This window comes from Eumetopias jubatus, unplaced genomic scaffold (assembly GCF_037043125.1).
Source record: "Eumetopias jubatus isolate StellerSeaLion01/CBP00866 unplaced genomic scaffold, mEumJub1_p1.0 scaffold_1, whole genome shotgun sequence".
Classification (NCBI taxonomy): Eukaryota; Metazoa; Chordata; class Mammalia; order Carnivora; family Otariidae; genus Eumetopias; species Eumetopias jubatus.
In genome coordinates this window covers 214,313,168-214,338,070 of record NW_028274807.1, presented here as the reverse complement: position 1 = coordinate 214,338,070, position 24,903 = coordinate 214,313,168, and the positions used below count along the sequence as shown (strand labels likewise).

At 49.3% G+C, this 24,903-nt stretch overlaps 1 protein-coding gene across 11 annotated transcripts in view; it reads right to left on the bottom strand.

The window, feature by feature from the left end:
• RANBP3 (RAN binding protein 3) overlaps positions 1-24,903 on the bottom strand; it is a 53,955-nt gene that overhangs the window by 28,301 nt on the left and 751 nt on the right. For 7 of the 11 annotated variants that reach the window (XM_028126329.2, XM_028126330.2, XM_028126333.2 and 4 more), the window contains exons 2-3: positions 6,259-6,314; positions 720-908 (exon numbers count right to left, since the gene is read on the bottom strand). In XM_028126329.2, the coding sequence (XP_027982130.1) occupies positions 720-908; positions 6,259-6,314 (245 nt within the window). Of the gene's footprint in view, positions 1-57; positions 214-719; positions 909-6,258; positions 6,315-24,903 lie in introns of those variants that run through there. The other 4 variants (XM_028126338.2, XM_088017832.1, XM_028126341.2 and 1 more) reach the window with 2 other exon arrangements.

Below are 24,903 nucleotides of genomic sequence, written 5' to 3'. Positions count from 1 at the left end.
GGGGGGGCTTAGGTACCCACATGGAGTTTTCAATCCTGAATGTAGGATGATGTTTACCTTTCCCATTTTATCAACCTCCAAACACTCAAGACATTTCTTGTTCTCGAGAGTTCACAATCTTCTCCACCTATAATCTTCAAAAGCCTTCTCAACACAAAGAGAAAGGGCTCAAGGGGTTCCCTCTGGATTCAAAGGAAGAGTCTTTTCTTCTTCCTGCTTTGATTGAAGACAAGCAGTTCACAGCCTAACCACAGTCCAAACACAATTGGTCTTGCAAAGCAGGACACCTCCTCTTCCTCTAGATCAAGGAAATCGGGGCTTCTGGTGTTTCTAAGACCCTGAACCTGAACGCCCAAATTCAGGGAGAGGAGAAAGAAAAATGGAAGGATGGAGAGGGGGTCGAATTTGATTTGGAATGTTCTACCCCATTCTTCAATCCCTCTTTTGACCCCTCATGTCTCTTTCAGGAAACAGGATTAGCTTCTCGCTATGGGTGTATACAAATTCCCCCACTCAGAAAGTCTCAATGTAAAAGGGGACTCAATCTTTCCTGACTTTTTGGCAGCAAGAATTAAAGGGAGCTGCAGAGATCATGAGCACTTTTCAGTTCTCATCAGCTGCTTGTGGTTTAGGGTCTGGATCTGAGGCACCCGAAGGGAAAGGGGCCGATCTGGGTTGGGCCCCCCAGGCTGTGGAGTGCTGGGTAGAGGTGGACTTACCCCTGCCAGTTCTCGCGGGAAAGGAAGAAGCTGGGCTTCAGGAGTGCTGGCTGAAGCGCTAGCAGGGGCAGGAGGCTCTAGGGCATGCTCACCAGCTGACTCGGGGTGACCCGTGCCATGGTGGGGGGCCTCAGCCTCCCCCCGAGGCTCCTCTCCCGAATCCGACAAGTCTTTTTGCTCTGCAGAGGACTGGGAGCAAAAAAGACAATTTTCCTTCAATGTAAATAAAGGCTGCAAGGTGGGACGGGGGTGGGCAGGGATCAAAGGGCTGGAGACGCTCAGACTTCAGCAGCTCCCGCCTGGGAGGACGAGCCAAGAAAGCTGGGACATGCTGTTGTTTTGCTCAACAAAACTGGCCCTCCAGAATGAAAGAACAGAAAATGAACGTGGACTTGGCTGAGGTTTAATTTTGCAGGAGGCCTGGGCCCCCATTTTCAAAACAGGCAGCATGGAGCTACAGAGCTTATAGGCTATGAGTGAGGAACAACACTCTTGGTGGCCAAAATGGGGGCAGAGCCTCTACTGGACGGGAACGGGGGCGATTATGTCTGATCGTCCCTAGAGGTTAATGACCCATCTCTGCAAGAATACTGATGAGGGAAGTTGGCCCTCAGCACCATTTCTGTCCACTAAGGTGGTGAAGGCAGGCCTGGAATAGCACACAGCTACAAAACGGGGCGTAGAGGGTTCACAGGCTTCTGCATTCTGCTAGAGTGCTTCCAGCACCTTTCAATTTGTTCTGCTTAAACCTGAGATCAAGGAAACGCTTTCTTGCCTCAGTGAGTGCAGATGTGTGGTGACCAAACCAGCTGGCAGAGACACGGAGAGCTGGTTTTGTATCACATGGGGAGTTCAGTTGGCCTAGGATTCTCCCATGTTCACCCCAAACACCTTGGCAAGGGTGTATTTAGAAAATAGCCAGGGCAAGAGAAAGCTGGTTCTGGAAGTCTTTGTCCTTAAAAGTACAACACCCCTGGCATCCTTCGAGGTGGTTCCTGGGACTCTAGAGGGGCTCCCGTGGACCCAGAGCTCTGTGGCCAAGACTCTCTTCTTGAGGAATGGGTTACAAAGCTGGTGTCATGGAACAGATGGGCTCTGGTCCCCAAATCTCTTGCTTGGCATTGTTCACAACACACAGCTGTTTCTCTCGCTTTGTGAACTAAGTGGCTACCCTGTCTTTCCACAGACCTGGCCACGTTTCTTCTGAGTGTGAAGTGACTAAAATCTCTTTAGATAGGGCTTGGGGGCTAGTTCTCAAAGCCTGATGGATGAAAGGAACTCCGTAAAGAGAATTTAAGAGAACTTTCAAACATTCTGAGGAAGGCAAAAGAAACAAAATGTTAACTCATCCATACATCTAAAAAAATCACCAAAATTGATTCTTCCTATCCAGGGGAGATCCACACACACACAAAGGCCTTCCTTCTCAAGCTGTTCCTCAAACCTGCTCAGGACATGAAGGTTGGTCCACGCGCCGACACCTAATAAGAGAAAATTAAACCCAGAGCTCTGTGGAAAATGGTCTATCTCCAACTGGAACCACAAAGGACTTTCTTTTTTTAACCCCTGCTTTTAGAGCATAAGTGTTCAAGTGCCCTGGAGGCACTGAACTGGAAATGAGGCCTAAACTGGAGGACCAAAAAGAAACACATATGCCATCCCAGCATTTTCTACTTGGGTCTGAGTGTTTTTGCTGGACAAGAAAAGTGAGCTCTAGAGAACCAAGATAGGACCTGTAGTTCTTCAACGTGTTTGTTAAAATCGGACATCAAGATTTTCGTAGCCTCTGACATCATCCTAAAATACACGTGGCTGACAAAACCCAAAAACAAACATGTGCACACAGGATGGGCTTGTTACAGCAACAGTAAGCTTCAAAAGTAGGTCTGAACATACTGTGACAGCACTTTCAGGGACACTTTTCTTCCTGCTCAACAGCATTTCTGCAACAGCTTTCTTTCTCCCAAACAGGTAACACCCTGCAAGGGAGACCTCAAAGCCTCACCTGTTCAGATGAATAAACTTTTGGAAGATAAAGTATCCGAAAGAAACAGTCGTCACAGTCAATGAGACCACCACCTTCTAAGAAGATTCGAAATCTCTTCACATCAAAAAGAAAAAAACTGTCTCCATGCAAGGCAGTTAAGAAAAAAAAGTTTCATTTTTGCCACTAAGACCAGAAATGGGTAAATGCAAGCAGTTTATGAGGAGCGCCCTCCTGAGGAAGTGTGAGAACATGGAAGGAAGTGCACTGTCAGCCGGGCTCTGGGCCTGGATGTTAGGCGTCAGGACTGGAGTTGAAGCCTACAACCGCTTTCTCCAACCGGGAACCAGGAACAACAAGGGGATTTGACAACCTGTCCTGAGACCAAGTGATGCCACTGGTGGGCCACCGCCACCAATCTATAGCCTGCTGTAAATGCCGCTTGGGCCCTGGATGGGAAGGACAGAAAACGCCATGTGGCTTTGCTACTGAACAAAACAAAACAAAAAAACGCCTGGGCTAGCAGGTTCATTTTTTTCTTTTCGATTTCAAATCTTTTACCTCAATCATGCTTCAGTAATAACAGCGGGGCCTGTGGTGTGCTCTCCTTGTCGGGGGGGGGGGGGGGGGCGGGGGGGGGGACGTGAGCTCTGAAGCGCCGCCCACTGGGTGGTTTAGAGATTGCTCGCTGAAAGGGAAGTCAATGGTCCCACAGCTGACGATGGGACTTCTTGATCTTTGTGGATCCAAGAAATGGCTCAAAAAAGAGCTAGAAGGGACATTTTGGTGACAGTGAAGACAACATAGTTATGGACTATATATGCTGACGGACATTTCTGACTTCGCGGTCGTTTTCTCAGGAGCCACAACAGCAGTGGGGCCACGAGAGGAACGCTCCCAGTCCCGGGCGCCGCCTATGGCAGGATTTAGGGGAGAAGCATCAGATGGGCGCCACTTACAGTCGGGCGCTTCTGGCATTTACGACAGACGTCCCTGGCGAAGCCAGGTGAGGGACACTCAAAGTGTCCACGGTACCATTCTTTCAACTTCTCTGAGGACTTGAATATTTTCGAAATACGGAGTTGAAGAGAAAAGGAGCAACCAGCCGTAGCAACCCATGTAGCCTGTTCCCCGCTCTGCCTCTGCAGTGTGAGGGGCAGCCGGGCAGGAGGTCGGTGAGAGAGACAGGACCTGAAAGAGGCTCAAACTCCTGTTTCTGTCCCAAGTGCCACAGCTGCTCCCTGCAGCTCTGCCTGCCCATCTCCCCTGAAATGGGAAGCCACGGAGTTGGCTGTCTCAGCTACGTGGCTTGCTCTCTGCCTTACTTCCGAACTGTCCTAAGCGGCAGAGAAAGAAAGGAAGATTCCACCTCCACCCGCAGCCCAGAAAGCTGCCCTCGCGGACAGTTACAGAGGCTCCTCCTTTGTAAACACGCAGAGGTTCACTGGGTCCGGCCAGTGATGTTGTTCCAGAGGCATGAAAGGAGCGGAGAGCTGAACCCTGAAGAGCTGGAGATCAGTTATTTTTAGAAGCCCATTTAGAGTTGGCTCTGAGTCAATATTTTGATAAGAACTACATTTGCACATTTTAAGATGACAATGAGAAGTTTCCTAGCTACTCTTCTGATTCAACTTCACCCCAACCTTTTGGAGGTAATTACATGCAAGTTAGCCTCTGAATTACAAGGCAACAGACAAGAACCACCTCAACTGTGAAAACAGTACTGAAAAATTCGGCCAGACAAATATTACATTTTTAGTGTTTCATCCTGCTGCTTGTCCAAAAGTCTTAGGTTTAAAGAATTATCAATTCCTATTACTTGTTTTAAGTCTGGGGTTGGAAAACTTTTTCTGTGAAGGGTCAGCTGCTAAATATTTTTGACTTTGTGGGCCATGTCTCCATCCAAATTACTTCACTCTGCTGTCACAGCGGGAAAGCAGCCTCAGCTGCTGGGAACAGGGTGGGCATGGCTGTGTGCCAATAAAACTTTATTTACAAAAACAGGCGGTGATGGCAGGTCTTAGTTTCCTGACCCCTTTAAAAGTGGTTCAAACGATCATAATAAAATTCAAAACTCTAGAAAATCCTGAGAGAAGCAACTTTAATATCTAAAACAGAAATTGAACACAGGCATTTCTAAATGCTAGCAGAAATGCATCAGCCCCTTCACAGTGACTGAAGCTCCAAAAGACAAATGATAAAAAAACACGTAATTAAGTTATATGTATTGGTCAGGGCCCATGGAAGAAGAGACCGCAGAGGCTGATTGATGTGTCCTGAAAATACCACCTGGAAAACCAAAACAAAACAGGAAGAATGTTTCCTCGGGTGTTGTGATTCTTTCTTTAGCAAAAGAATTAACAATGGGAAAGTTTAATGTGAGGGGGGTAAGCCTAGGAGATTAGCCCCGGCTCACACAGAAGGTACGCTGAAAGGGGGTATGTGTTGGGCAGCCACTTCTCCCTCCTGACCTCCCCCCCGCCGCCCCACACACACATGCTCTCTTCCTGGCACAGTACTTGAACGAAGTCCTGGACAGTGTGGGCCACACAGAAGTCCGGCCTCTCTTCTCTGACCGAGGGATGGGGTCTAGGAGCAGCAGCTGGGCTGCCAGGAGTCCCAAATTCGCCAGACCAGCAGCCCCCAACCTCAGAGCTGGCCACCCTGCCAGGGGACTGGGAATCCACCAGAGCATTCTCTCAAATGCTGTTCTTATCAACAAGATGCAAACGGATTTCAAAACACACCGAATCCAGCGCGGCACTTTGGTCCCTCACTCTGAAATCTTGCAATGGGTAAGACTGGGGCAGGAGTGGGAGAGACTGTCCATTTGCTGGACAAACAGAATCCTCATAAAAGCTTGGGAAGCATCAACCACAGAACATCAACTAACTTTGGACACAATCCCGACCTTCCACACTGATTTGTCAGGACGGACACAAAATCAACGACTTCCAGGTAAATGGCAGCACCTGACATCGGAATGCTACTGCCACACCGATCAGGACTTGAACAAGCTGCCAGCTCACTGCTACGAGTCAGGCAAAGTATTTCCAACGTCAGGGCAACCAAGACATTTAAAATCCAAGAGGGGGAAGCAACGAGTAACAAAGATGGATGGTAAATACATAATGCAAGCCAACTAGTAATTACTCTAAATGCATTTATGCCAAGGTGGTTGGGGGTCAGAATATCTCCCTAAAATCTTTAAAGATCCCGTCTTCCCCCTTAACCACCATTTCTCCCTCCTTCCCGCCCCTCTTCGTTCTACCTTCTCTCTCCTACTCTTTCTAATGTACACTATTTCTAAAATGAAGCACTAGGAATTAGAAAGTATCTTTCTGCCACTGTTAAAAGGTTCCTGAGCCCTTTCCACACACGCCCCCGTCTTAACCTCTCACCATGGTAACTTAAAGCCACAGGACCTTTTCCCTTCAAGCTCCGGGTGGAGGCTTAAAAGACAGAAGCACCCTTGGCCATGTAACCTGGGAGAGCCCTCTGGGGAGAAAACAAATTAGAGTAATCATGTGAAGAGAGAACATACCGGCCCCTTACCTTTTGTCCTTTATCCTTCTGAAACACAAAGACGGGCGGAGCAATGGCAGGTTTTTCTGCAAAAAGAAAAATTGGTTTTTTTCCCCCCAACATTATAGTCATATGGTAAACAAAGCTACTTTTGTACGTAATAAGTTAAAAACAAAAAACAAACCCAATATAAAACTAGTAACTCCAAAGAACATTCAATCACTTAGAAAACGGTTTCTTGAAGTCGCTGCATGGGCGTGTTGTTTGTGAAAATCTGACACCTAATGTTAGGGTATGTGCACTGTTCTGTGTGCATATTATACACCAAGAAAAAGGTTTCAAGACTCACTTAGAACAGCCACGTCCGTGACTGGGGCGGGGGGGGGGGGAGGGCGTGCGGCAGGCTGCCAGGCATCAAAGGCGCTGCCACCATTTGGCGCCACCAACCGTGGCCTTGCAGGAACGAGGCACAGAGATGTCAGATGGGGCACCTCCCCAGTTTCAAACTCTGGAGACTAGTTTAGGTTTTTTGAACTTCTAGACCAGTGGGGGCTTGGGAATAACCAGACTGCAACCTCTGCCTACAGAGCTCATGCTCTTTGGAGAGCTTACCCTGGTTGAGTCACCTGACATTCCACCTGGATCTTGAAGCGAGATTACCCATTAAAAAAAAGAATTTAAGGAGTTGAGAAAAATCTGAGTCCATCTCGCACAGTGGTTGTTGAAGAAACTCTTTGAGATGTTCTGTCACGTGACGAGCCCAGGGTGGTGCCACCTGTTGTTCTCAGGCAACCCCATTTGTCTCCTATCCAGGGGCAGCCAAATCTACAGCCCTCTGCCACCTGCCCCCGGGGTGGAGGGCAGCTTGGCGAGCCCCTGCTGCCAGCTGGGGGATTCTGGAGGAGGATGACCTTCACCTGGGGGAAGGTCCAGATGCTGCCTGCCTCACTGCCTTGAGGTTGGGTGTGGTGGTTCTGGGTCCACGCATGAATCCTATGGGGTGCGCCCAGGGCCCCCGTCAGCATTCAAAGTCCTGGGAGCAGACAGTGGACGGGAAGCAAGGGGGATCACAAATTTGGGGAGCGCTGCACCGCTCTGCTGTCATGGAGCCCTCAGTCCTGGGAAGCCAAGATTACCAGGAACCTGCACTTGCACACAGCTTTACCCAGCAGGACTGCTCCGTGGGAGGGGAGAGGATCTTTGGTTTGTGAGCGCACTCGTGTGGGGAGCTGGTCAGAGCAGCTAGAGTCAGGGAAATGTCCCTGAGAAGAGGTGGCTGCTGAAGTCCAAAGACAAGAGCCCGGAAGGGAGCGGCAGGTGTGAAAATACAGCTTGTAAAAGTGACAGGGATCCTAGGGGCAGATGATCACCATGCTAAGGATTCAGGGAAGTGCTGTAGAAGGAGTTGGGTTCAGGTTCAAAGAGAGAACAGTCTGGGGAAGGGGGCAATATGGACAGACCAGTTAGGAGGGAATGGCGATCACCCACAATAAAGCCGGGGAGGGGAGGAGGTCCGAGGAGAAAGAGGGCCAAGCCTGAGACAATCAAAAGGACACGGTGCCACTCCCATCCCACCAAATTCCCACTCCTTGGAGAAGTAGAACAGATACTGGTCTTGACTTTGGGACAACAGCCCACTGATGGTGGCCATTCCCTCCGCCGTGCACACTGAAGCCATGCCGCACCTGAGTCCCTGAGTCTGATTCACTGTGATAGTCCTCACCACGCACAACCCAAGGCGAACACCGGGGTAAATGACCTGTATGAGACCAAAGCACTACAAGGGAGGAGGGTGGGGGCGGAAGGCTTGCGGACAAGGCCTCCGTGGTTCCCTAAGCAGCCCTCTCCCCGCACCGGGGCTGGTGCTGCTTGTCACCCACCGGTTGAAGGAGGGAATGAAAGTGCCTGTGCCAGACAATAAATGACAGCAAAGGGGTGCAGGAGGGACTCTGGACAGCAGCAGCTGATCCACACCATTTCTGCCTTGGGGAATCCCAGAGAGCTTCCGGCCCTGCCCCTCACCCCATGAGCCCAGCATCCAGGGCTATAGATCCAGGCCTGAAGCTCACTTCTGTGTTCTACTCCCAGCCAGCTGCAAAGAGTGAAGGCACACGGGAAGGAGCTGGGAGTCTGGGCCAGCCCAGCATCCCTCCAGCCCCCCATTTCTTTAGGGGACCATCCCTCCTTTGCCCCTGGCTCTAGGTCTGAAGAGGAGAGTACTTCCAACTCCTGCCCCAGGGGACACCATGGCATGTGAGTAAGGCCAGGCCACTGACAGTGAAAAGAGACTCAGGTCCGGGACTTTCATTGGAGCTCCTGGGGAAGGGGGTGCTCTGTTTCTGCTGGGGCAGCAGGGCTGGTGGGAGGTAACCCTGGGGTTGGGAGCAGTCTCATGTCACCAAAAGGGACCTTGGAGCAGAGTCAATCCAGTGGGAAGCAGAGCTGCAGATGGAGGAGGAAACTGAATCGGAGACACTACTCAAAGCTAACCCCACCCCCACTGACTTTTCAGTTAAGCCAACAAATGCTGATTTTTGCTTAAGCCTGTCTTAACTGTTTCTGTCCTTTCTCTAACGACCTCCAGCCTGGGAGGTGTTGCCTAGCCACTGTAGACTTAATTAGACACACACTATACTCTGCAGAAGAAACCTTGCCTGGCCTCACAGTGAAGCAGAGACACGTTCTCTCACAGGAGGTACCACCACCAGATACACTAGGGATTTATGGGTTTGTGCTCTGTCTCCCCTACCACAACATCAAATCCATGAGCTTGGAGGGCGTCTCATTTCCCTGGCTGCCCCGTGGTCTAAGAGCAGTACTTAGCATCAAGAAATACTGGACGGAGGGAGGAGTAAGGGCAAGGAGGTACTGGAGGAATGGACAGAAGGCCACTGAGAAAGGACGAGAACAGAGGGAGAACCATTTGGATGGTAGGGGAAGAGCTTTCTTATGTCGGCTGATCTGCAGGCACCCAGAAGGGGCTGCAGAGATTCGGGCAAACCTGAGAGGCCCAGGCTGCCTCTGGGTCCCTGGGGCAGGACAAAGACACAGGGCAGGGTCCTGGCAGGAGCTGGGAGAATCCCATCTGCTGGAAGAACAATGACACTGCAAGTGGGCACGGTGCTCAGCTGGGGGCAGACGGAGGCCACGGAAGGGACATGGGGTCCGAGCTCTGAAAGCAGCTTCCCAAAGAACTGGAATTCTGGGTGAGACTCACGCAGAGACTCCCTCACTAACTCCTGCCTGCAGGCTACCACTACTGTAGTTAAGACCCTCCTTTCTCCACCTCTGCTCTCATACTCTTCAATCCAGCCTCCGCACAGCAGCCAGAACCACTGGTGTGAGACCCACACTTAAAATTCAGCACTGCTCCCCCAGACTAGGGTCGGAGCTCCTTCCAACAGGCCACCGCGGCCTGACCCCTACGGTGGCACTGAAGGGCCTGCTGCCCCCTGCATGCCCCGTGCTTCTGTCGTACTTCTGGCCTTCTGCCTGGAACACATTCTCACCTTCTCTTCTGTGGCCAACACTCATACAGCTACGGGCACCGTATCCTTCAGGAAGCTCCCAGTTTGCGCTACATACCTGCCCCCGGTGCCCACAGGGCATGCTCTTGGCTTCTACCCCACCACGGGTCACAACGAGGCTACCTGTCAGGGAGGCTGAGAGACCATGGTCTGGCCTCCAAAACAGCTCTGCACCCCAGCCCAGCAGCCAGTGCGCACCACAAAGAACCATCCAATAAATGTTTGAACTAAACCCCCTCTGCAGGTCTTCACACATGTACACTAGCTGCTGTGTACTCACATAAATATTTACTAAGCCCTTATTCTGTGCAAGGCTCTACAGGAAAAATGGGGAACAGGAGTCAGGGGCAGAAAACCTTGGGGTCAAACACCTGATAAAAAGCGATGGGTGTGTCTGTGCACATGGCCTGGAGCTTGTAGGGGGTTATCTGTTCATCTCCTCGCTGGCAGCATCTACCCCCGCATCATGAGCCCCAGAAGAGCGCAGCCTCTGTTATGTTGACTGTGGTACATTCAGAGCCACACACATAACAGACGCTTGACAAGAAGTCAGAGCCGATGAAATGTCGCTAGGACCAGTGAGGTCAGGAACCACCAGGACCCTCACTGATGGATGGTTTGGCGGTTATGACAAACCCAAACACCACACTAACTAAAATGTAGCAATGAGCCTCCGTCAGTTCTCCACCAAAGACACAAAGCACGAGGGTCACACAGATTTAATTTCCGATGGGCTCCAGGAGGGCCGAAGTTCATGAGCTGCAAATTAGCACTGACATTACAAAAGGACAACTCGAGCGCACCCCATTCCGAGGAGGATTGCTCCACACTCGCCCCAGCAGCCTCAGCCTGCATTCTTAACTGGCCCCTGTCAAACTGCTTCTGGTTGTCACTGGACAAGCAGACTTCGCTCAGCCAGGTGAAACCCAAGTTTGGGGAATGAGCAGGGGACAGAGCAATGAGGCTTCTGTAAGTTGCCTGAATTCCCAGCCCAGTCTATCACAAGTGAAGGGAAAACTACCACCAGAAATTTCTAGAGAGACCCCCAACTATTTGATCCAGATTCTGTCAACCACGTGTTTTGTTTTGTTCCTATAAAATGCTCTTTGACTGAATCAGTTTGTGAAAAAGCAGCCCTCCTGGGGCACTGGCTCAAGACATCCGCATAGTGAGGGTTAAGAAAATCAACAATAAAGAAACCTGTTTAACCAAATGTTCTCCAAAGTTATTTGACTAGGGAACCCTTCTTTCCTCCTCCCTGACATGAGGCCTGAGAACTGTATTCTGTGGATGACTGTGGCCAACACTGGTGTGTGAAGTGGGGTGGGATTCAGAGCCAAGCGGCCTCAAACTACAATCCCGCCTCTAGGTGGCACATGGGAGGTGCTTTGCCCTCATCCCAGCTCTCCATGGTGTTGCACGCCAAGTCCAAGGTGGCTGCTGCTACATTCAAAGCCTCCCTCACCCTCCTCCACATGCCCCCGCTCAGCTCACACATTCCAGACGACACCTAGCCTGAGCCCCAGTGTGATCCCAGGTGCTGCTCAGGCTGCAGACGGGAAAAGTCCCCCAACCCCCAACCCTCAGGCAGATAGCAGGGGTGAGGACACTGGCCAGAAGCTGAAAGGAGTGAGCCCCCATGACATCTGGCCCACAGGGCCTGCTCTCCCTCCTGTCCCCTGCCACCCTCCACCCAACTGTGAGGTCAGATGCAAAATGGGACAGTCCAGCTGTAATCCCTAAGGCCAGGGACTGTCCTGGATCTCGTCTTTGCAGTCCTGATGATAACACGGATAGGCAAGCCCAGTCGCAGAAAGGCTGCAGATTTTGGCTCTTGTTTCAAACCTCTGCCAGATGTCTGGGATTTCTCCACACACATCCCCTAACCCATCCTCGTGCAGGCCCTGCTCCTGGAGGCACTGCTGACACAGCCCTGACAGGCACTTTACACCCAGTGGAGCCTGGGAACCACTCCCCCAGCTGCATATCTTGCTATGCTCATAGACTCAATCATAACATTAATTCGGCCCACTGTGTGCCAGGCCTCATGCTGGCCTCTCGGGTGTGGTAGTGACATGGAGAAACATGTCCCCTGCCTGCCAAGAGCTGACATTAGTTTTTAGTTGGACGTTGTAACACGGGAGAAGCACAAAAGGGACTCAGAGTGCAGAGCAGGGGCGTCCAACTTGGTGAGGCAGTGGAAAAGGAGTGGATCCAGGAAGGCTTCTCGCGGGAGGTGCCACCTAAGCAGGACAGCAGCATTTAGCCAGGTGACCGGGAATGGGGAAGAGCAGGCAGCAGAAAGCAAGGTGCCCTGGAAGAACTCCAAGAAAGCCAAGGTGGCACCTGCTGTGTGCCTGCTGCTTTACTAATGCTTGAACATACCAGCTGACTCCAGACCCTCGAGGACAGGCAGGAAACAGACCGCCCAGGCCCAGGGCCATAGGAGCAGAGTGCGCCCCCTCCCTTCGCTGGATCCGAGGTCTGTACATTTATACCTGCAAGGTCTAGTGTAGAAGCTCCTGGAAGGTAAGCACCAATCACTCAGGCAGTTCCTTTCTTGAGGAAATGAGTTAAAGATGGCTCCAAAGAAGGCAGGGGTCCCTGACATGCAGGCTCCCTCCTGACCTGAGGGACCACTTACATTCTCCCTACAGGGAACGTAAGTCTCTGGGCAGAAGCGGGGGGCTCCAAGGAGGAAGACCCTTCTCCTAAAGCCGAACTGAGCTGGGGCCCCAGGACACAGAGAAAGTCCTCAGATGCCTTGCGTACAGGTGTGGGAAGTCCCAAAAAGGCCTCACCCGAAAGTAACGTCCATAATTTGGTATATGATGTCTGTGTTAGGGGAAGAGCCCATAAAATACCTCCTTAAATGGTGGTAAGGAGGCTCAAAAGGAGAAGGAGAGTTTTAAACAGTCCCACACTTGAGAGAATTAAAAACACCAGGCTTCCCGGACCACCCCTATAAGTAGGCCAGGGACCAGGACTCAGGGTTTTGTGTCTTTTTTGCCCTGAGACTGACTGGTGGCAAAATCCTAAAAAGCAAAGGACATATGTGTCTATCTCTGAGGCAGCAAGAATGGAGGAAGGAAAGGGACACTGCAAGAATGTTTTACACGGAAGCCAGTGTAAGAAGAACCCCTTGGGGGCAGGGTGGGTGATGGCAGCTGACCAGATGTGAGGACAGGAGGTGGAGTCCCTGCTGCAAGCAAGCAAGGGAAGGAGAGCAAGGAACTGGCCTGGACCCCAGAGGGGGCCTCGGGATAGAGAAGAATGCTTCTCAACCTCCAGGATAACAGAGGTCTCGGGATCCTGGCTTTAGACTCCTCCCAGCCTGTGTCACGTGACTGACAGCAAGGACATTCCCAAATGGGGTTTCCCAAAACTGCCGGATGGTTTCTTACCTGGACCGGCAGTCAGCGAGTATGTATTTATGGGCTGGGTAGGCACTCCATGCTTTATACGTCTCATCTCCCTGACTTTTCGCAATCACTTCTGGAGAAAGGTCATACCAACATCCTTATTTTACAGAAAAGGAAACAAGAGACTCAGAGGGTGAATGACTTGTCCAAGGTGGGGCCAGGTCTCCAACTGCATCTGAGCTACGCTGCCATCCACGTACAAGTGCCAGAAGGAGAACTGAGGACTCCAGTTTGCTTCCTTCTCCCATTTTCTGCCCAGCTGGGCCTTGAAGCTAAGATCTAGACACTCTTTTCTTCTGAGAAGTAACATCAGGAAAATAGCAGCTGTCAGGTATCATTCCAGAAAAGCACAAAGGAAACTAGAGGGTGGATGATGATGAGTTTTGGGGTGGGCCTGAGGCTTTCAAGTCATGTGACCCTCTACCTCCGAGAAGGGTGCAATTAGGCCAACAGCGGATCCTTAGGATCGTCAAGGACAGAATGAAGACACATCCCAAGATGTGGACGTTCTATGGTGAAACAAGATGTGTTGTCTCCATCTTTCAAAGTTTTAACCACACAATGTCCTGCAGAACGTACTCAGAATCTAGGCTGAACATACACACGTTCTCTCCACGCTGTGGAAGGAGTAAAAAGTACACAAATACTACAGGCAGGCCTGCCCTGCAACAAGCTTGGGCACTCCCAGTGGCTGCCTCCAACCTTTGTCTCTCAGGATTGCCCGTTAAACTAAACAGAAGAAACTATGTAGGCTCAGGAAAACACACAGAGAAGCAGATCTGGAGTATCTTGGCTTGTTCTGTTTATTCCCCTCCTAAACGATTACTCAAACACCTGCCAGGAAACGGCCCCCATCTGGAAAGCCACTTGGAATTCTTGACCAAAATGTCAGCAAGGTACTTGTGTAAAATGAGCTTTAATCCTGGGCTGATGTGTCTTAATCTTCTTATCTGTGAAAAAAGTATGGAAAGTATCTTGGCAACACAAAGAACAGTCTGTTAAGATGTGACAACTGCTTTAATCCTACAACACTTACTATCTCAACCCTTCAAGTCATTTCTTTTCTCAGGAATTATTATAAACAGTTCTGTGCAGCAACATAAAGGTGAATTTGTCATTGATGTGTCAACTGTATTTGCAAACTAATTCTCTGGTAAAGAATGGAAGTGATCTCAAACATGCTGTTGCTAGGTGATGCCTCTCTTGATCTTAGTGTCCTGAATGCTCAATGGCCACCCAGCCCTGCTAGCAGAGGCGGTGGGCCCCTTAATTCCTTTTTCGGTACTCGAGTATGTTTTTCCCCAGGCAACTCTCAACTGGTTTCAGGGAGATTATAGGGGCATAGTTTTGGAGATGATGGTATCTTTTATTTTACGCACTTCTTTCTGGAATGCTCTTCATCCTGTCATTACCTTTACCTACTGAAATCCAAGCCACTTTTCAGTGCTCTAACTGCTGTGTCCCTCAAACAAGAGCAGCAACAAGCAACTCACATTTGCTGAATGGTCTTTACTAGAACCAGCGGTAGGTGCTTTGGACACCCAGTCTCATTTAATGTCATCATGTACATATTTTTTATCATCTCTGATCTGTGAATCGTGAAACGAGACGGAGAGGCCTCGGACAGACAGTGCTTTGCTTGAAGTCACAAAGCTGATAAGTGGCAGAGCTGGGACCAGGACCCTAAGTCTGACTTCTGAGCTGGGTGCCTCAGGTCCCCTGAGGTCCCACTAAAGGCCAAGTCCCATTCTGCCTTATTTCTACACAAATCGGCCCTGCAGTCAAACCCTCCTATCCCTGCCCCCCTGTACCCCACCCCGGCCCCACTCACCCAGACTATAAGCGGCTGTGACAGAACCTGCGCTTGGGGCACCTTTGTGCCTTGAATCCAAGAAAAACCCCACGAACTTGTTAAATAAATCCTACAAAGTCAGCAATTTCACCTGAACCTAAGAAATTCAGGGAGCCAGCTTTGCAGCACTTTTATGTTCTGCCACTAGGTGGCGGGACCTGGGCAGAGTCAAGAGGTGAAATCAAAGGGACTGAGGACTGGGGGAAAGTTCCAGGAAAGACAACGGAAACTCCCCCCACGCCCAGGAAGGAAATCTTAAGGACCACAGAACTTCCGCTGAGGCAGCAGACCGAAACTGATGAAACGTGGGCTCTGGTTTTTGTGGGCATTCAAACTGGCCTCAAGCACTTATGGCTGGGATCCTGGGCGACTCAAGGAACCTTCCCTGTTCCCTGACAGTCCAACAGGGATGGTGCTACACCCCAGGCAGTTCTAGGGAGGATTAAATGAAACGATGCAGACAAAGTGTTTGGGAAGTGGCTAGCACACAGCAGGAATTCCACCTGGGCATTATTATCATTATTATAATTGTACCCAGAAGACTGCAAAAACACTGATGCCACCTTAAAGCATCAGTCTTGGATTCAAGGACTATCTCTAACCCCTAGGTCCCCAACAATGGTAAGTGCCTCAAAATTTGGCCCCGTCTAAAGCTGCCCAGATGCCGGGACAACTCACATGCTCAGTTGCTCAGAATCCCTCAAGCCTGATCTGATGGAAGGCCAACGAGCTAAGCCCCGCCTGCAGTCGCACGATTTACTGAGCACCTACCATGTGCCAGGCACTGCGTCTGGCACTGGAGACAGGATGAAAGATACACACAGATAGGTGCCATAAGGAAGATAAAGCAGGGTGATGGGAAAGAGTACGGGGAGAAGGGCACTGCAGAGTGAGCGGTTGGGTATGGCCACCCTAAGGTGTCATCTGACTCTCAGACATAAAGGAGTAAGGCAGGTGAAGGCAGAGTATAGCGTGCAGAGAGAATCCCAAGTATGAAAGTCCTATGGACAGAAAGAACCTAGAAGCCAACATGGGAGAAAGCAGGAGGTGAGGTTCGGGCCGTGAAAGTCCATCTTACTCTCTAAGATGACTCAGCTAAAACAAGTCCCGCTCGTCTGGCAATAAAAGCCCACAACAGGGGGGAGGCCTCCAATGGTGCTGATAAGGACTGATCCAGGCCCTGGACTCTCAAGACACCCAGCGACCACCACCATCAATGCTACAAGACATCCTTTCCCTTCTGAGTAGAGAGTAGACTGTTTCCTCACACTCCCGACCTGAGAAAGCCAAACTCTCAAGAACCATGTGCCCCGCTCTGGATCTGCTATTACAATCGTGACACAGGCCTTCATTCTGGGCCAGCAAATTCCCGAGATTCTGTGTGGCAAACTTGGGGGAGTTTAACTAAAGCAAAAGCACTTTAAACTTACTGCACAAAGCAAGGCCTGCCTTCTACATGTGCAGAGAGGCACCCCTACTGTCTCTGCAAATACCTATTTCTCTTTGAGAGTGACAGCCAGGTACAGGGCCCGACATGGGTCAGTTTTCCGGAGGAGAACGAGTGCCCATGAAGTCAGTGCTGCTGATCCACTAGAAAGGATGAGCATGGGCTCCCAGGCTCTACGGCTGGAAGCAGGCGCACTGTACCAGTTGACTCCCTGCTTACGTGGCCTTTGGCTTCAGCCCCTGCGACATGGAATGGCCTGGACCCAGAGCTTCTCTGAAGGTCCTTACATTGAACCTGAGACAGTGCTGAAGGTCATGGAAACACCGTTCCTCCATCACAGGGATATGAAGTCCATGATGCCTCCTTATCTGCCAAAAGGCCACAGTGGAAACAGGAGGCTGGAAGGGTGAGCCCTAAATTCCAGTTGGCAAATAATCTATTCCTGGATAGTTTTATTTAATCTCATAACCCAGTGCTTCTCCCCCAGGGGTGATTTTGCCCCTTGGGGACACTAGGCAATGTCTAGAGATATTTTCAGTTATCACAATGCAGAGGAACTGCTAATGGCATCTAGTGGATGGAGACCAGAGATGCTGATCAACACCTTACAGTGCAGAGGAGGGTCCCCAAACCAACCTTAAATGTTAACGATGCTGCAGTTGAGAAACTCTGCATTAATTACTTGGAAAAAGACTGAGTTAGATCCCGTACTCACATTATACACCAAAATAAGTTCCCAGTGGGTCAGACAGTACAAACTGGGGTGACCCCCTAGCTTCTGTGAGTCACCTCTTCTCTCCCTTCCCACACTTTGTGTATTTAAATGTGTGCAGCATCCTAGGACCACAGGTCAGATGATCAGGGAATGTAGTCTCTTGGGGGTCAACGGACACTCCTAACCCAGGGGTTCTTAAATTCAGGTGATTCCACCCCTGAGGGAACATCTGGCAATGTCTGGAGACATTTTTCCTTGTCATGACTGGGGGAGGGGGGTGCCACCGGTATCCTGTGGGTAGAGGCCAGGGATGCCGCTAAATGTCCTACGATGCACAGGACAGCCCCCACCAGCCCCAATGTCAGTAACACTGAGGTGGAGAAACACAGCTATAATCCAAAAGGAGCTTTTTCTCCACTCAGACATCCAATCAGAAGAGTAACATCCACTAATAACTGACAGTATATCTGCACATGCCAGTGGGTCAATTACCCGACAAATGTTCTCTCGGAACATGACCCTCAGACAGGATTAGTGTCATCCCCATTCTACAGATGCAGGAACAGAGGTCCAACATCCTGCCCAAGATCCTGGGCAAGTAAGTGGCAGAAGTAAGACACAAACCAAGGACAATCAATCCAGGCATTTCCAACTGTGCCCCGAGTAGTCAACCGGAGCCTGCCAGTCAGTCCCAGGTTAAAATTCCCGGAGGCTGGAGAGATGGGGATGAAACCCGTGCCGATCTCACTACAGGCTCCACTCAAGGCTCTTCACAATGGGGCTCCACTATCACATGCCAGCAGTCCTCAAACTGCTTGGTCTCGAGACCGCTTTCCACACTTGTAAATTATTGAGACTCTCCAAGAGCTTTTGTAACTGTTGGTTACAGCTGTTGATACTTAGCAGGTTAGAAATTAAAACTAAGAAAATACCAAAATGTTAACTTATTTAGGATAGTAATAGTGAAGGCTTAGCTAAACAATAAATTTTATGAAAAATAACTTTTTAAACAAAAAAATTAGTGAGAAAAGTGGCATTATTTTGCATCTTGACAAATCTCTTCAACGTCTGGCTTAAGACAAGACAGCTAGAATCACTCATTTGCTTCTGCAGTCCATCTGTTGCTATATCACACTATTATAACCTTTGGATAAAACTCCACTGTCCATTCACAAGAGAATGAGAGTGAAAAGGGCAAACAATGTCTTTATATTGTTATGAAAACAGTTTTAAACTTGCAGTCTCCTTGAAAAGGTCTTGGGGACTCCCAGGGGCCCCTGGACCATCCTGGAGAACTGCTGTCCTATGCTGCTGAGTACTAGCAGTCGGAGGACAGCGAATCCTGAATCCGTTACAGACCATCAAAAGCTTTTCGCTGAGGTTCTCTGCTAACGTGCAGAGACAGCTGCGTCTAAGAGGTGGTACAACAGGGCTGAAACCCAAATGCCAACCAAGGTCGGGCAGGACCTGGAAAAGAAGGAAGTGGGCCAGGTCCCAAACTACTCAGGGTGTCCTGGAGGGCGCACAATCTATCTTTTTATTTTATTTTGAGCATTCCAAGTCTTTTTATTTATTTGCAAACACATCTTACATATTTGTGACCAGTATGTCTACAATTTCCATCTAATATTCTCTCTTATGCATTTCATGTGTTGGCTGTATGTTCAACATTATAATTTGGGGCACACAGTCTATCTTAAGGGCAGCAGCTGCTCCTCCATCCTGGAGACTTGTTACTGCACAAGACCACTGGAGGAGGCTGGTTCCAGCTTTTCAAGAGAAATCAGAAACCTAGATTATTTCCCCCCTGAAATCTCAGAATTCTTAAGTGTTGGTTCCTAATTAAAAACAAACAAAAATCCCTAAATGGGCCAAATTAAACACATCTGCTTGCCCCTGAAGCAAGTTTGCAACTTCTGCCTGTGGTTTTTGACTCTGGCTTCATGTCGTAAAACATCTGTGGAGCTTTTTAAAACTACAGACACTGGGGACCTCCTGCCACCATCACTGATGGGGTGGCCCAGGCGTCACTCTTTATTTTCCTCAACAGGCTCCTTAAACAAGTATGGAATGCACTCAGGGCTAAGACTCACGGCACGTACTAGGCAATAGCACCGAATGTCAAGATTGCGAAGGATGAAGCAAACTGTGGACAGGCAGGGGGCTTTTCTCTGAGGCCCCATGCTATATGGTTTTCTACCAAGTAGTAAAAAGTCACACCGACCGTGAACAAGACTCCATGGGACCCAGGAAGGATAATGTGCATAGGTGGCAAAAACAAATCCCCTTCAAACAAAACAAAGAACTCCTGCTGCTTGCTGCCACCTCCATCAGCTCCACTAGATCCTGAACAGATAACGCCGCAAACCCACCTGGCTCCAGATTGCTTCCAAGTACCATGGAGAGCTACCAAGGCTGGGCCAAGTTAACACAAGCCACCTCTGCTGCCCGCCTTTCTCCGGGTTTTCGTAACAGAAGAAAGGCCCTTCTCAGATCCCCCAAATGGTCCTCATCTCCCACTCTACCCTGGCCTATTCTCTGTGCCCGAACTCACTAACTAGCTAGAATTGAATTGGTACCTAAAATGCCCCCATTGCCACTCCCACACAGTCAGTCTTCCAAATACCATCTGAACTCGTCTGCTCTAACCTCAATTCGTTCCTATTGCTTCCACTCACCCTCACTCGCCCACAGTACAGTATAAAGACACCAGATCCCCACTAGCCCTGACACCCAATGAATGTGCGACGGTAACAGGACTGCTCGGGTAATCCCATTTTCCAGTTAACCAAGAGGCAGGCCGAAGACATGGTCCAAAAGTTTTGCAGAACTACGACCTTTTTGGTCTATACAATGGAACCAAAACTTAAATTTTCTTCAAAATGTATAAAGATTCTGCAGCCTCGGAGGCAGCATGACACTGCCCAGCTACCAGCAGGCCCGTCTGCTACAGATGTTAAGAGGTATCACAGAGTCACATGTGCACATTCTGATCCCAGAACAAATCCCAGATTAACGTTTACCATAACAGTTGTCTCTCACTCATCCTAAAAATTAAGTTTATGGCAGGGGTTGGTGAGAATTTAGTGATTTGAGGATTCCAACCAATTTACTTGTATCTCATTCTCAGGCGTTAAGTTTTAAGTCAACAAGTAAGGTGAAAACTGAGAAAAGCCAAACCACCCTTGAAAATCTCTAGAGTGACATTTGGTCAGACTAGATCAGAGGTTTTCAACTTTGGGCAACTTTGCGCTCCCCCCCCAACCCCAGGAACACTGGGCAATGTCTGCATACATTCTTGCATTTTTTTACTTTTACTTTTTTAAAAAATATTTTATTTATTCATTTGAGACACAGAGATACAGAGAGAGAGCATGAGCAGGGGGAGAGAGGCAGAGGGAGAGGGAGAAGCAGGCTCCCCGCTGGGCCAGGAGCCCGATGTGGGGCTGGATCCCAGGACCCTGGGATCATGCCCTGAGGCGAAGGCAGATGCTTGACCATGTGAGCCACCCAGGCGCCCCATGCAGACATTCTTGGTTGTCATGACTGGGGGAGGGAGGAGGGTGCCGTTGGCCTCTAGAGGGAAGAGATCAGAGAAGCTGATCCACATCCTACAAGGCATGGGGCAGTACACATGCTGAAGAATTACCTGGCCACAAACGTCTATAGTGTCAAGGCTGAGAACCCTGGGCTAGGTTATCACGTGAAAGGCAAGACAGAACCCAGGAGGGCTGACAGCTCAGCTCCAGGGGGCCTCCCATCACGGCTCACCCCGGGGCCATCTCATGGGTGGGCTGGATTCACCTGCACTATGCATAATCATTTCTTGCGCTCTCTCTCTCCTGAACACTTTATGCCAAACCAGTCCACAGTGAGTCCACCATAGTCAAAAATAGCTACCATTTACTGACTGTTTATTACTGTGTGTACAGATAGGTATTAAATAATTCATATGCATTAATTCATCCAATGCTCACAGCAGCCATGAAATACCCATGATTATCATGATTCTCATTTCACTGGTGAGGAAACCGAGGCTCAAAGGCGTTAAGAAATTTGCTCATAGTCATTCAGAGAGTACATGGCAGAGTCAAAATACAAACCCAGTTCTCTGCAAGGCAAAGCCTGTGCCCTGCCATTACTTTACACCAGTGGGTCTTACCCCAGGGGTGGTTCTCCTCACCCCCTGCCCCGGGACATGCTGCAATGTCTGAGGACATTTTTAGTTGTCATGACCCCTGGGGTAGGGGTGCAGGAGAAGGTGTGTGCTACTGGGATACAGTGGGTAGAGTTAGGGACAGTGCCACACTGCTAACATCCTACAATGCATAGGACAGCCCTCACAACAGAATTATCTGGCTCAAAATGTCAGTAGGGCCTAAGTTGAGAACACTGCTTTATACCATGTCCACAGGCCAGCAAGAATTTATATGTACATGGTTATCTTTAAACACTGGGATCTGGAATCCAAGATATCCTATAGCTCAAATACACTTTACTCACCCCCGCCCATTCTTTACCTTTTCCAGACACAAAACTTTGCATTCAAATCCTGACATCCATCTATGATGCAAAGTAACTTCAGGGATAGGATGATTAATGAATCTGGGATATATCAATAGCAAAATGCCAAGCAGAAGAGAATATCCCCGGACACAAGTGTAAAACAAACACACACGCGCGCGCGCGCGCGCGCACACACACACACACACACACACTCTCTCTCTCTCTCTCTCTCTCTCTCTCTCCTAGAAGAGAAGCATTCCAACTGGACTTTAAAAGTCACAGACTATAGGAGTACCAAGAAAGGGCTGTGGGAGTTGCTGTCACCATCCCTGAAGAGATCACCATGGCAACGAAGGCCAACAAGATGCTGTATTAGATACACAATTGGAAACGTTTCTTTGTGAACAAGAACAGCACACCTAACCTGCACTACTTAAGCCAATGGTTCTCAATCCTGGCTGCACATGTGAATCACCCATGCTGCTTTCTCACTGTACAGATGCCCGGGGCCCACTTGACATCTCAGAATTGGAATGGGTAGGGTGTGGGGATTGAGCCTTTGTGGTTTTAAGAAAGCTCCCCCGGTGATTCTGATGCCCAGCCCAGGTGCACAGTCATTGTCTCAGACTCAGAGAAAGGTGGCAATGGCCCAGGGAGGGGAGACAGAAGGGTCGGGGATGAAGATGGACCAGCTTGGAATACTACTCGGAATACCACTCTGGAAAAACAGAAGCTAAGAGGGCATTTGACTGGAGCTTAAACAGCAGGAGGAAAAGCACACACATGGGGCAGTCCCTAAAGCTTCAAAATGCACAGGCAAGAAAGCCCTAGTTTACACAGCAGATAATAAATTAAACATCTCAGCACGCTGTCCAAGCCAAAAAGCCACTAAGATTTATGTCCTGAGGACAACTATGCCAGAACTAGTGTCAGAGGCAAAGTACTGAGTGAGTGTGGCATTTATTAGGCAAAAACTTTAAGCATTCCATTTCTCTGTTTTATACTTACTGTTCAATTAAGCAATCAAAAACTCACGTGTCAGCCCGTATGGTAGAAATGGTATCCCTGGAAAACAGGAATCCATAATTTTCCCTTTGTGCTCAAAAGTATACTGCACAATAAGGGTCCTCAGTGATGAATTCATTCATTCATTCCACAAACATTTCTTGGATACCTACTCTGTGCCAGGCACTGTTTAGATGTAGGGAATCCACCAGTGATCATGACAGAAAGAAATCCTTGCCCTCATGGAGCTTATATTCTAGAGGAAGAGTCAAACAAGTAAACTTCGCAGGTCAGATGATGACGTGCTGGGGAGGAAAATAAAGCAGGATAAAGGGGATGGGGAAAGGGGATCCAATTTAAAGTGTGTGGCCAGAGAAGTGCTCCATAAATAACGTTTGAGGAAAGGCCCGAAGGAGGTGAAGGAGTGAGCTATAGGGCTATCTGCGGGAAGACTGTTTCAGGCAGGGGAACCGGAAGGTCCAAAGGCATAAAGGAGGGTGTGTAGAGTCCATTCAAGGGACACCGAGGAAACCAGAGTGGTTCAAGCAGAGCAAGTCAGGGAGAGAGTGGTGTGACGGGAGGAAAGGGAGGTAGAAGGGGGCCACTCTAGCTTCTGGGCTGAGTTGTTAGATGGGTAAAGATGGAAGGGAGGCCCGAGTGGTGGAAACCAGCGCTGGTGGTGAGAAGTGGTCACCTTCCGGAAATATTTTAAGGTAGAACTGGCAGGATTTGCTGTGGCATATGAGAGAGAAAGAGAGGAGTGAAGGGTAACTTCAAGGATTTTGGCCTGGGCAATCCAAAGAATGGACTTGCCATTTACTACAAAATGGGAGGAAGACTGTGGAGTGGGCAGGTGTTGGAGGCAAAGATAGGGATTTTGTCTGATGTGCCCATGAGACATTTAAATGCAAATGTCAACTATGATGTTAGATATATTGAGTCTTGAGTTTGTGAAAATTAATAATGGGAAAAGCCTCACTAAAGCAGACTTGGGGAGGGGCTAGAAAGGGAGGCCAAAAGGGGTTGCCTTACCACATAACAGAAATTAGGGGGAGAACGGTCAGTTACAGCCCCCAAAAGAAGAAACATCAACAAGAAAGAAAGATCAATTACAGGCCCTGACAGAGGGGGTACACTGAATCTTCTATAAGAAATCCACTACCCCTGTAACTTAGCCAATGAGAAACTGTCATCACCCTGAACTGCTGCTTTTCTCCAACAGACTTTCAATTCAAAACAAGTTCTCTAGCAACTTTCCCCCTCTCCCTAAAATAATGTTCCTGTCCTTCCTTGTGAGACTCGCCTATGGTTTTGTCAGTGCTTGCTTGTCTTAAATTGCGAGTCTCTGTCACTCCTGAATAAGCCCATCTTGCTAGTAAAATAGCTGACAGTGTTATTTTTAAGATCAACAAGTCCAGAAACCGAATGGGCCAAAGTTGTAAATACATACAGTATGTCACATCGATTCCCATTTATCCACTCCCTCTCCTGCCTTTAACTGGATCTTATAAACTGGAATGCCTCCACCCTCCGTGGGCTCCTTTATCTTGTAAAAGAGATACAGCACAAAATGGCAGGGGGTGTGGGTGTGCGAATGGGGGACTGGGCTCTGAAGCCAGACTACCTAATTCACACATCTCTCCTGCTCAAGAGCTGGGTGACCTGCCTTGGACAAGTAACTTAACCGCTCTAACTCAGTTTCCTCACCGAGAGAACAGGCTAACAGTACCTACTTCACGGATCTTTTGTGAGGAGTATTACAAGACAACAGGATTCAAGACTTTGAACGGTACACGGTACTACCCCCAAACGCTCGGCCAGGGTGGGCAGTTATTATTTCATTCATGCATTCTTACAGTTCAGTATGGAGACCTCAGGACACCGTCCAGTAGCAGGGAGCACGGTATGGGGGAAGAGGGCCAGACAGGTAGACAGCTTGCCAGAACTACGGTTGTGCTCCTAGAAACGGAGGGAGCTAAAAATAGGCCTCGGAAGTCCTGAGGCTACCGCGATATCAACACCACTATTGATTTAAGCAGACATCAGCTCATGGAGTGCTTTCTCAAGAGGATTTAGAACCGTAACCTTGTCAAAAACGCTCGGGTGGGATGTCAGCGCTCCTGAGAGGAGGGAATTCGCACAGCCTGTCTCCCTGTCTCCCTGTCTGGAAGTGCGGCGAAAAAGGGCCAAAAGGCAGCCGG